Source organism: Marmota flaviventris, chromosome 11 (genome assembly GCF_047511675.1).
Source record: "Marmota flaviventris isolate mMarFla1 chromosome 11, mMarFla1.hap1, whole genome shotgun sequence".
Taxonomy (NCBI): Eukaryota; Metazoa; Chordata; class Mammalia; order Rodentia; family Sciuridae; genus Marmota; species Marmota flaviventris.
Genome location: NC_092508.1, coordinates 14,951,383 through 14,964,253, shown reverse-complemented (window position 1 = coordinate 14,964,253; position 12,871 = coordinate 14,951,383). Strand labels below are relative to the sequence as shown.

Genomic DNA, 12,871 nt, shown 5'->3' with positions numbered 1-12,871 from the left:
AAGGTAACAGGGCAGAAATTGTATTTTCAATATCAAATCGATCATCTTTGGCTCAAAATTAGAGCTGTACCCCAAGGAAGCACTCACCGTTGTTCTCTCTCCTCACAGGATGTGCTGGGTGGCGTCCTGATCACCGTGTTCCTCATTGTCCTCACCTACCCTGCCTGGACCCTCATCGACTGCCTGGACTCAGCCAGCCCCCTTTTCCCCGTGTGCGTCCTCGTCGTGCCGTTCTTCTTGTGCTACAATTACCCTGTGTCTGATTACTACAGCCCGACCCGGGCGGACACCACCACCATTCTGGCTGCAGGGGCCGGGGTGGCCATAGGGTTCTGGATCAATCATTTCTTTCAGCTCGTGTCCAAGCCCGCGGAATCGCTCCCTGTCATTCAGAACATTCCACCGCTCACCACTGACATGTTAGTTTTGGGTCTGACCAAATTTATTGTGGGAATTGTGTTGATCCTCTTGGTGCGTCAACTTGTACAAAATCTCTCCCTGCAAGTATTGTACTCGTGGTTCAAGGTGGTCACCAGGAACAAGGAGGCCAGACGGAGACTGGAGATTGAAGTGCCTTACAAGTTTGTCACCTACACGTCAGTTGGCATCTGTGCTACCACCTTTGTGCCAATGCTGCACAGGTTTTTGGGATTGCTCTGAGCCTCAAACAGTTGAAAACTAGCCCACTGGACATGAGAGCCAAGACTCAGGAAAGTTGTTGGGTGGGCAATCTTGACCACTTGTTTTTCTCTGATACAGTTTAAGTCACACATCTGTGCTGCTGCTAACAGATAGATGCTGCTGCCGTGGAACTGATGCTCCCATTAGTCTGTAAGGATTGTGCTACAGCCAACCCAAGCGGAAAACCATAACTGAATTCTTCAAGAACATCCCTCCCCTTTCTGTTACATGGACTTTGGACCTGGTCCTGGGTGGGCAGGAGTTGTGGCCTTGCTGAGGAATGTGTACAAATCTCAGTGGGCTCTGGAGAGCCAACAGAGTTGGAGGATTTGGAGGTAGAACATGTCTTTTTAGCTATGACCTTGCCCAGCACTGAATCTCATTTCCAAATTTGGAGTTTTGGTCTTGGAGAAAGGATGGCGCCATGCACAACCACATTCCTCGGAGAAGACAACTTCCTTGTGTGATGGTCAAGTTAGATTACCACCATGGGAATAAAGCTTCCTGGGAGGAGATGAAGGGTGCCCGCAGAGCTATGAGGCCATGGGAAGAGCCTGCTTTCCTCACGAGGCCTAGTCTCCTCCAGGTTCATGTGGAAATGAGGATCTGCTCTTCCTTGACCATACAATTTGCAGGGTCCCAGCTTCCAGTACTATACTCTTGTGACCCACAGAATTACTGGCTGCTGCCACCTCATCACATGTTGACATGACTGGGACATGCTGAGGTTATGCTTTCTCCTGCCTCAGTCTTTGATGTCGTTAGCAGTGTGGGCTTTCATGTAAACTTGGAAGTTACTGGCATCTGCCTATGAAAGTGGATCAACAGAAGAATGGATGAACCTTAATCCTTTGGGGCCCTGACTCCAAGGGGATAGGCTTCTGTGATACTGCCTGATGGTGACAGGGCTTCCTGACATTTTTCCTCCATTTCGCACTTACTTTCTGTAATTCTGCTTTCTCATCCACTAGATAGAATCTCTCTATCTTCCCACTTCTTAACTCTTGGCAATTTTAAGGTCACTAATGGCAAGAACAACTTCAGCTTCTCTTCAGAAAACAAGCAAATCAAAGAGAACATCCATTAAACCTAGGGTGAGCTCTGCTTAGCCTCAGGAAGGTGATCATATGCATACACCAGAGTTCCCTCTTCAGTTCTTAAGCATAAAGAATAGGCACCAACAACTTTCTCAAATGTTACTATACATATGTAGTTAACAAACTCTCTTTTGGGGAATAGTCCCTAATCCACAGAAGCCAATGTTTTATGCTCCTAAGATATCATTACTATGTACGCATTTTGGGAAAAAAAATATCTTCCTTAAAATTTGCAGAGGTTCAGACCCCTGTATCCTGGGTTAAAACTGAAACCCACGTTTCTCCTGACTTCAAATATGTTCCATGGCCTTAATGTTGGGATGATCTTAGACTTAGTACTTCAATTTCTCAAGGACAATTTTTAGCAAAACATACCATTTTTACTGAAAATTCTTTTCACACTTATCACAGTTAGAAGGCAGGGATCAAAAGGGATCTATCACTTGTAGCACATGATTGGGGGGGACCCCTAGCTTGCAGGCCCTCCTGCCTAGGGCTGCCTCTTTAGTACAGTGGCTGTTGGTTTGATAAGGCCCTTTCCCATACTTCTGTCCCTACCAAAAGCTAAACCAGTTTGCAATACTAGATCTTATTTACAGAAAATGATTTTATTTGGTGTGTCTGAAGTCAGGTGACAAAAGGATCAGCTTTGCCCACTTGTAATTTTGGAAAAGAGAGGCTGTAACTAGTGTCATAGCAGTAGGTGTGAACATTCACATATAAATTTTTTTTTACAGTTCTCCCTTTTAAGTCCCAACAATAGGAAGGTTAAGCCATTATATGGATGTATTCAAAGCTATATTTACAGAATTTGAGTGGAAGATGAATGTATTAGCCACGGAACATTAAAGAAGGATGTCATGATTGGTCATTTTTTAAAATATCTGATCACAGCAACTGGAGAATAAGGGTATGTTGGTGAGGCCAAGCATACATAGTTTGAGGGACTTCTGGTCTATGGCCTAGAATCAGGCAGAAACCGATTGAAAAAATGTCATTTCTTGATTCAAATGCTACCTTGCTGTCCCTCTTCCATGCATCTCTCATACAGAACTTCCCGCTACTTACACCACCACCACCACCACACCTCCCACAAAGTGTTCTTCAGGGAGCTGGGCCGGGGTCTCCTTTGATGAAGTGTGCATTTCCTCTCTGGGGGAAGACTGCCCCCTGCTGGTTTGGCTTTAGTCTTGGTCCAAAGCCCCTCTCTTGATCTGGAATTTCAGAGATTGTGTGTCCAATGTAAACCTACGTGGCCCAGCCAACCTTGATGCCAAGCCTCCAGGGAGATAGACAGAACGACACACCCTTTTCCTGATTGTCCCCATGCCACCCCCAGCTCACTGTCACTATGGTCTGTGGTGTTCATCCTTTAACCTTCATTCCGAGTAGCTGTCGTTTCATGACAGTTTTGCTCAAATCTGCATCATAACAATACATTGGGGGGGGGGCATAGAAGAGACCTCTGGACTAAAGGGGACTTCAATGGCAGAGGAGGAAATTGCTCCAGCACATGCTCAATTGTTCACTGAAACATGGGATTTTCTTGCCCAAATAGACAACTCATGCTCCCCAAGTGTAATCAAAGCATGTGGTGTTTCAGGACCATGTGTTCCAGGTTTCTATTTTGGAAGCCTTCAGCTGTCTTGCTTATGTACGGTATGTAAATTTATTCTTTTTAAAATAAATCATTTTTGTTTGATTCTGACTTCTTATTAAATGCTTCAAAAGCCAATGTTCTGTTCCTTTGGATTTTTTCCCCCTTACCCTGGATCGTTTTTCTGAGTTCACTGGACCTGAGTTGGAAAAAGGGGATAAAGGTAAGTAGCAAGTTGCATGATTCTGTCATCATGATTCAATCACATGCAAATACCAGTAAGCCCCATAGTGGTCACGCATGATTAGTGGAAATATTACACTGGCATGCTTAAGTGCCCACCTCTATGTCCTTTTACTGTAAATGAGATAAATTTCACTCTGTGTTGGAAGGCGTATTAGAGCTGCTGCTGGTAAGGTGAGTGCACTATCTGCTAAGCCAAAGTAACAATTGCAACGTGCTCTGCCTCCAAGTACCCCAGTTTGCTATTTGAAATGGTATGAGAAGTTGACACTTACATTTGCAAGAGCAGTCTAGGAGTCTCTTTGTACTGTGAGCAGGATGCATTTATTACCTATGATGCCAGGCATCATTGGAATGGGCAACTTCAACCTGTCCTGTGGAGTTCTCCAAGGAGAGAGAAGACACAGGCTCAGAGAATTACAATTCAAGATCTGAAGTGTTAAGACTGTAGGGAAAACATACCGTGTCATGGGATTTGAGAGGAGGGGGAGATTAATTCCAGGTGGAGGACTGCAGCAACACAAGCAATGTATGAGCCAGGCTTAAAGAACATGTGGGATCAGCTCTGACCAGAGGTGCTTCCCCAGATACCTTCAGTGCTTACAAGGAAAAACCAAAGTAAACTCGCATGGATATTGTGTTAAAAATGAGGTGACATCTACAGGTGACTTCAGACTCCTTCCTCTTCTACACCTCTGAATTGCTTACTCACAACCTTGTTCCCAGAGAGCCCTGGGTGGAGATGACCAGCATCTGTGTCCTTTGTGCCCATTGTGTTCCTCAGTCTTGTCTTTGCCCAGTTCCCTGAACTAGTTCTGTGAAATGAAACTTGTAGAATATTTCCATGATCCTGCCTCCTGCGGGGAACTCAGTGCCCCCGGCTCTCTCTCTGATGATTACTAGTGAAGCCCTGGTTCTCTAGTAAGGGGCAGAACCAAGTGAAATAGTGGTATCTGCTTGCCTTATTTTACACAATAGATGTTTTCCTCAAAGCTGCTTTTATTTTTCAGACTTTAAGTTCACTGAAGGGTTTGCTGTTTAAAACTCATATGGCTATCCTTCGTTTCTCTAAACATAAGGCTTTAATAAATTACTTGGGGTGCACCATGAATCCTTTGTTTTCTTAAAGTGGGGCACACCTGTAGGACATATTTAAATATTTACAGATGCATATTAAGAATGAGAGTTGAATGTGGGCCATGAATAGAATGTTAAATTCTTAAAACTGCAGCCACATGAGACAAGGGAGCTACACGAAGCCAAAAATTCTTCTTCCTTTTTCACGCCTGTCTATATGGCATGCAAAAACAAACAAGAAAAGCAAGGGTGTAGCTGGAGTTCGGTGGGAATGCAGCCTTAACGCATCTGCCGGCCTTGCTTTCTCTCTTGCTGTGACATACAGGTCCCCTTGGTCAGAGTCTTCCTAATGCAGGTGTTCAAAGAATGTCAATACCTCTTTAATATACACAGCACTGGCCCGAGGTCCTTGATGAGGCAGCAGGGTGGCTCTGAGGGCTGTTGCACAAGTCATTTCTTCTACCTGTATGCATGAGCCTGGAGGACTGAGGTCTCCTGGGCTTCCAGGCTGCCGCGTCCCTCAGTCACACAGGACAAATTATACACAGAGTACACGAAACGCAAGCCATTTAGACATCTTAATTAAGTACTGATAAAAAGATGTTGAAGTTTCTCGAAGATCAAAAAGGGATTTCCATTATGCCCCCTATACAAACCCCAGCCCAGGCCCTCTGTGTGACAGCTGGGCCCAGTGCTTTCCATAAGTCATCCCGCCTAAATGATCTTCCTACAGCACGGTTTGTTTATGAGACGCCTCTCTGTCTGGCTCATCTTGCTCCACCTGCCTCAAAGCCACCCCAAGTGCTTCTTGCTTAAATGTTCTGACCAAGACTCACAGTCAGGAGATCTCTGATTAACCCCGCCCATCTCTAGCTGGGACGTGACATGGTATCTACCCAGCACCAAAAAAGGGTGATTACACAAGCTTACTTCCACCCAAGGCTTCCTGTCAGCCCTTAGGAGATGCTTATTTAGGGACGGGCATATTTTCATTGTTCACTACAGAAAGTGGAGGCTTGTGGGAAGTAGAAAATTTCTTTGGCTATAGAAAAGTCACATTTCCCCCACATCTTCATGCTGTCTTAATGGCCTGATTTACTTGGCACTCACAAATCCTCCAATCCCAGTGCTGCAGTTGCTCTCAGCCTTGCCACTGCCTCCTGACACTGATGGGCTGTTTCAAAATGTTTTCTAATGCAGAATCATGCCATGTTCCTGGCCTCCTGAATCAACAATGAAGTTTGAACCTTATGAATGAGATGTGAAAAACTCGAGTGTTGTCCTTGAACTTTTTTTTTTTTTTTTTTTGGTTTTAGGGATTGAACCCAGGGGTGCTTAACCACAGAGCCACATTCCCCAGCCCTTTTTATTTTTTTTGAGACAGGGTCTCACTAAGTGGTTAAGGCTGACTTTGAACTTCAAATCTTCCTGGCTCAGCCTCCTGAGTTGCTAGGATTACAGGCATGTGCCACCGTCCCGAAGACTGAACATGTTCTAACACTGCATTCATCACATGGGGGTGGAAAAAACTCAAGGCTTTTGGCCAGACACAATTTCATGAACCCTTTGCTGGAGACATTGTTTCAATCCACAGTCTGGCTATAACATTTGGTTGTTCTGTCTGCTAGAAAATCAAAGCAGACTGTAAAGGAGACTAAGACTGCTTTGCATGGACTTTGCCCTTCTTGGCAAGCAAGGTCATTTGACTCCCCTACTTTTGTCCAAAGAGGTCACGTTCCCCACACTGACTCTGGTCAAGGGTCTTAGGGAGCTGCTCACAGGCACCCAGAGGTGCACTGCTGCCTTTAGTTTTATTATACATGCGAGTATTTACTTTTTTAAAAAATTATTTTTTAGTTGTAGTTGGACACAATATGTTTATTTTATTTATTTATATGTGGTGCTGAGGATGGAACCCAGGGCCTCACACGTGCTAGGCGAATGCTCTACCACTCAGCCACAATCCCAGCCCCAGTCTTTGGTTTTCTTAAATGTAATGTTCAGTTTGTCTTTGCTCAGGCTGCCATAACAAAATACCATGGGCTGGGTGGCTTAAACAACAGAAATTTATTTTCATAGTCCTGAAGTCTGGAAGTTCAAGATAAAGATGCCAGCAAGGTAGATCTCATTCTTTGGGCCACAATGAATAGCCACTGTCTCACTGTGTGCTCATGGGAACCTTTTTTCTGTGTTCAGAGTGAGGGGAGATGAGAGCCAGCGCTATAGTGTCATTTCCAAGGGCACTAATCCCATCACAAGTTCCCCCTCATGACCTCACCTAGCCCTCATTACCTTCAAAAGCCTCATCTCTAAATACCAGCACATTGTGGGGTTAGGGCTTCAACAGATGGATTGGGGGAAGACACATTCAGTCCATTACAATATACATTAAGGTCCTAATAACATAGGAAACCAAAACTTGGGAGATATCAGATGGGGTCAAATGCTTCAGTCCCTAAGAGGGCATATTTTATTAAGACCATCTGTCTGCTTTTGGATAAAATGGAGAGAAGAGCCCAAGCCAACATCCAAGTGTTGTTATTGATGTTTTCACAAAATACCAAGCACAGAGGCTAAGATTAAGAAGCAAAATTTTGAGTAATGTTCTTTCTTACTAATCCAATGAGCTGAGAGCAGGAACAGCAGTTTGGCTGGTTTCTACTTAGGCTCCTCCTGTTTAAAATGTAAAAATAGTCATTCAATATGTTTTAAATTCAAAATGCATCCTTTGACCTGGCAACATTTACATGTAGGAATGTAAGCTAAGGGAATATTATGTTGTTCAAGTGTTAATAGTCACATCTAAGAAATATCTAATTAACCCCATGCATCTTTAAGTGTGCCTATCACATGCCAAATGTGAATGTTTATACAGTTGTATCCATAAAGACTGGTTTTTCTTGGGCCCTAAGCCAGTGCTAGTTTTCATTGGAACATTGTTTATAATTGCAAAGGGTTGGAAATAACTGAATGACCATCAACAGAGAAATAGCTGAACCAATTCACGGACATCCATACAAGAGAATATTGCGTCAACTGAAAGAATGAGGTAACCTGGAAAAATAAGCCATATTAAATGAAACATGAGATACAATAAAACTTGTGGCAAACCAGTAAGTAGAGCATGACCCAAAAGAATTTGAGAGTTTGTGAGGCTGACTGTTAAACACAGGAAGATGTCAGAAACAGTGGAGGCCAAAATTGTTAACAGTGAAGTTAATTTAGGGAATTAGGCGGGGAAAGTAAAGGTTAGTTTGGGAAGGCCTTACTTTGTACTTTTGTTTTTGGCATTAGGATTGACTTGGGGATCACTGAGCCACATTCTCAGACCATTTTATTTTTTATTTAGAGACAGGGTCTCACTAAGTTGCTGAGGCTGGCCTTGAACTTGTGATCCTCCTGCCTCAGCCTCCCAAACAGCTGGGATTACAGGCATATGCCACTGTGCCCAACTGTACAACTTTTTAAAGTAGAAGTCTTACCTTTTTGTTTTTCAGGATTTGTTATATTTAGAAGAAACTTGTGAAGTCTCAACAGTTGGCTAAAAAGGTAAATGATGCAAAACCACTGACTCATGGACTCCAAGTTGTTATTAGGTGTCTCGATCACATCTACTGCTATTTGCCCTTTGAGCAAGTCATTACTCTCTCCAAGACTCAACTGTTTCCAGCCAAGAGAATTTCATTCTACTTCCTATGACTGTTAACCGCCCCCCCCCCCCGCACACACACACACGTGAAACCAGATCAGATGTGGGAAGACTATAAACAGAAGAGTGATGCAGGACTGTCAGGCCATAGAAGTGGAGTCATCTGTAAACTAGAACAAAAATCAATTATATTTAATTTTCCTTATAATACCTGAGCTGCCAGCTTCTACTAAGATGTGTCTCCTCTAATAAAGGCTTTTGGCAAGCTACCTTGGCTCCAATTCAAATGCTTTATCCAGGACAAGTTTAAGATGGTCTCGCTGTGGAGCCTCCACTCATAAGCTAGGTTTGCCTCTTCTATTGTGGCCAATTCGGTTTTTCTTCTCAGTTTCCTGCTTCAGAGGGCAGAGACATCTATAAAATGCATGGAGTTGATCTTTCCCCTTTCATGCTGAATAATCAATACAAGTAGTTTCTGGCCATTCAAAAATTATCTAGGGGGCTGGATAAATCTTCATTACCCAAAGTGTCCTCTAAACTCTTTACAATTCCACTTGGAGATCCTACCAACTAATTTGCTTTTGACTTTTCTAGAATTTCATATAAATGGAATTACCTGTACATAGTTTTCTGCATCTGGCTTCTTTCACTTAACATAATGCTTTGAGATTCATTTGTGTTGTTTGAGCACCAGCAGTTCCTGTGTATTGCTGAGATGTACTCCACAGAATGAATATACTGCAATTTATAACTACTATAACACTACACATCTGCACAAAAATTGTTGTGTGGATGGCCTTACGGGTAAACCTAGAAGTAATGGCTGGGTAGTAGGTGTTTCACATTTTAAGAAACTGCCAACTATTTTCTTACATGGTTTATCATTTTATACTCTCAACAGCAGTGCATGATAATTCCACTTGTCTAACACCTGATCAGTCTTTTAAAATCTAGACATTTTGATGGTATGCAGTATTTTATTAATGTAGTTTTCATTTGCATTTTTCCAATGACTAATGCGGTTGTGTGTCTTTGCACAGATTCATATTTCTTTTAGGAAATGTTTTTTTTTTCTATTCTTTTATTCATTTTTTGAAAACAGGATTGCTTGATAAATAAGTTGTAAAAATTCTTTATGTATGCTGGATACAAGCCCTCTGACTTGTATCTCACTTCATTTTTACAATGTAAATAAAGGTGTACTTACAAAAGAACTGGGAAGTTAAGGTGGAAGTCTTACATGCAAAATTTTACTATGTTAAACAATGCTCCCTACTGAGGCAAAGCATATTCCCTGTAATATGGTGAGGGTTTTTCTTAGTAGGCGGAGCAGAAGCTCCATAAACATAATTCTTGTTCCATTATCTTTTCAGTTATTTTACTGCTACCCAAACTTTTACATTTTATTATCATGTCTCTTTTCTTCTTCTTTTTTTTTTTTACGGTGCTGGTTATTGAACCCAGGGCCTCACACATGCTAGTCAAACACCAACTACCACTGGGCTACACCCCCAAGCTTCTATCATCTCAATAGTCACTGGGAAATTCTACCAAACATTAGATCCAGATTCTGTTTTCAAGAGACAGCACTTAGTACTTGAGCTGGATTCTAGATTAAAGCAGGAAAGGAAAATAAGATGTAAGACAAGGAGAACTGGCAGGGGTTTAGCTTCAGAGGACAGCAATTATACTTCCCTATAAAATAAGCAGAAACTAGTAGCTCAATTAAGTATTTAAAACCATAATTTGATAACTGACTTATTACATAAGGATTAATGCAAAAATTAGTTTTTCATTGTCCTAATGTTCACACTGCACTGGATCAACACTTGCCCATTTTAACTCTTGTAGCAGAACAGATCTATGGTGCATGTACTCAGGATTATCACAGAGTAGAAAAACACCTTCATGTTCTCGTGTTTTAAATATTTGTGTTTCAGGTTTTTCTTTCATTTTAAAAAGGCTTCAAAAATGATAATTGCTCGACTGTAGTTGTCTTAGAAGTTTTCTAAAAATATTGTTATTTTGTTGTTCCCAATGGAAAATACATGCCAAATGAAGAAAATAAAAGCTATCTCACATTTGTGAGATGTGTGTTCTAATTATCCTGTTTCACCCATAAGGGGTAAAAAAAAAGTGGGATCCTATTATGCAGGAGCTATGGGTGACAAGGAGAAACCTGCTGTCTGAGGAGCACTTCTGCTTCCAGACAGACCTGCACCCCCAGTGCACTCTTCTGGTGCTCATCCAAGAAAGCACACAGACACGTTCCACACTGCACACGCCAGCCCAATGCAAGCTACCCAGGGAGGCAGGCGGAGCTTTTTACTTTATTAAACATTAAAACACAAATGGATGCACCCTGTGGAGGAGGAGAGGACACCAGAGGAGGAGAAAGGGACACTAGGGGACAGAACCATACAACAGAGATCCATCCTCACAAAAAAGGCTCAATATTGATTTCCAGGGAGGAGCAGGGCATGGTCAGCTCAAATTTGGTGATAACATCAGGATGAAGGACTCCGAGCTTCCCAATGCTTTGACCCCTGGCAAAGATCTCAGCACATCGCCCAGGGAAGAAAGCAGGGCCTGAAAAAGAGAGAAAAATCAATGTTTCTTCTGGCAAAATGTCAATAGACATTTAACACTAAAAGCCCACAAGTCAACTTTAAAAATAACTATTCTTTAAAGCACAGGCTAAGAAAGCAGTCCTCATACTCTCTAGTGTTAACAAGAAGTTATCACATCAAGGAACTCCTAGGAGGAAAAGTTAGGGATGAATAGGAAAATAAGGGCCCTGTGTGTTCATCACAGGGGTCCGAGCAGGAAGTATGAAATAAAGGAGGCTGAGGACACAGTCAGGAGAGCCTGAGTACCTGGAACTGTCCTTCAAAGGACAAAGGGGAAAAATGAAATGCAGATAGGATGCCGAGTGGGAGGAAGGAGCTGTGGAACACCTGACACCATGTCCACAATGGATTACTTCACTCCAGTGACATCACTCCTTCTACCTGATTACATGGAGAAACCCAAGCTGCAGTGTCCTCACAAGCTACAGGGAACCGCATTGGCTAATTATAGGCTGCGTTGCCAGAAGGCGACCCATGTTCCCGTCTGAAAAGAGCTTCCTAAGCAGTTCTGGAGCATCTTCTGCAAAACCAGAGCAAAGGCCAGACCCAACAAGTCCAAGCTGATCCCTGCTTTACTTTAAGCCTGGCAGAAAGTTCTCTCTTCATCTGAGAGCCAATGCACTGACACAATTCGCCAATCAGTAACGGTTCTCAAGATTTAACTGGCTACAAACCAAACATATAGGCCCATTTCACTAGGGCTAAATTACCAGTGCCACAGGAGCGTATTCATGCCCTGGACTCTACTGAAGTTTAAAATAATGCTGACTCATTTCTCTAGCCACCCACTTGAAAAGGGTCAGGCCCACAGCTCCTGGCTGATTCAAGCCACGTTTACTGGCATGAACTATAAATACCCAGTAGAGCCGGGCCACAAGCCTCCGGCCTGCCACTCAGAGTGAGTGCATTATTTATGGAAGAGCAAGCTGCTGAGTCTCCAAATGGCTTCAAGGTCAGCATAATTAGGAACTACAAAATAGGGTTGGAAGGGAGGGAAAATCTGCTACTGTCAAGTTAATACCACAGATGCACAGAATTGTACATATTTTTCAGTCATTATCGAAAGATGTTTTTTATATTTCTGGGAAAGACCTGAAAAATATTTTTAATTGTCCTTAACCCTAAGAATCTGGACAGAATGTAAGGTGGTCTGTTTCTCATGTCTGCCAAGCTAAACAATTCTGTTTCACGGTCAAAGCAAGAGTTCCAGTGAATTGCATTTAAGTACTTAACCCACACTTAGGAAAAGGGGTGAAGAAGGGAATCAAATGAAATAATTCAGAAACCAAACTGGATAGATAATACAAAATCCTGGTGAGACATGAATTATTGCTTAGTCTGATAAAGATGGTATATTTTAATTCTATTAAAATGAAAATCTAATGATTATCTCCCCAACCAGAAAGCAAAAGAAATTTTCAAATGATAAACCAAGGAATTTGTATAAAGTGTCAATGGTCAGCATTATGACTGACAAACCCAAGCTGATAAAACCATAAACCTCAGAGATTGTTGGGGCTCCCTTCTCCCATCACCCAGCACCCCTTCATACAACAGAGCTGAACACACACACCCTCCGAGAAAGACACTGGCCTAGGTTAAAAGGCCCCTCAGAAAGGAAATATTGAAGACCTTCCCTGATAACCTTGCTGTACCAGAATCTTTCCTTTTGTCTATCTTCAATTTCAATTTGATTGGGTTCATTTTTACTGAAGCATAAAACCAAACTATTTTCGAATCTAAGCCAGATGTGCTCATTCTGGCAAATGTTAGCAAAATAAAGCCTGAGAGATAAGAACTCAGAATTTTTACTTCATATAACCTTTGGATCAGCACTTTCTAGCAAAATTCAGATACCTTCTTTAGTTGCCAGCTTGCATTCTCTCTCTCTAGAGAC

At 42.4% G+C, this 12,871-nt stretch overlaps 2 protein-coding genes across 2 annotated transcripts in view; one reads left to right on the top strand and one right to left on the bottom strand.

The window, feature by feature from the left end:
* Sgpp2 (sphingosine-1-phosphate phosphatase 2) overlaps positions 1 to 660 on the top strand; it is a 106,301-nt gene extending 105,641 nt beyond the window's left edge. The window contains exon 6 of the mRNA XM_027942029.1: positions 109 to 660. Within this exon, the coding sequence (XP_027797830.1) occupies positions 109 to 660 (552 nt within the window). The remainder of the gene's footprint in view (positions 1 to 108) is intronic.
* Positions 661 to 10,655: 9,995 nt separating this feature from the next.
* Positions 10,656 to 12,871, bottom strand: part of Farsb (phenylalanyl-tRNA synthetase subunit beta) — a 71,537-nt gene continuing 69,321 nt past the window's right edge. The window contains exon 17 of the mRNA XM_027941873.3: positions 10,656 to 10,933. Within this exon, the coding sequence (XP_027797674.2) occupies positions 10,782 to 10,933 (152 nt within the window). The 3' untranslated portion in view covers positions 10,656 to 10,781. The remainder of the gene's footprint in view (positions 10,934 to 12,871) is intronic.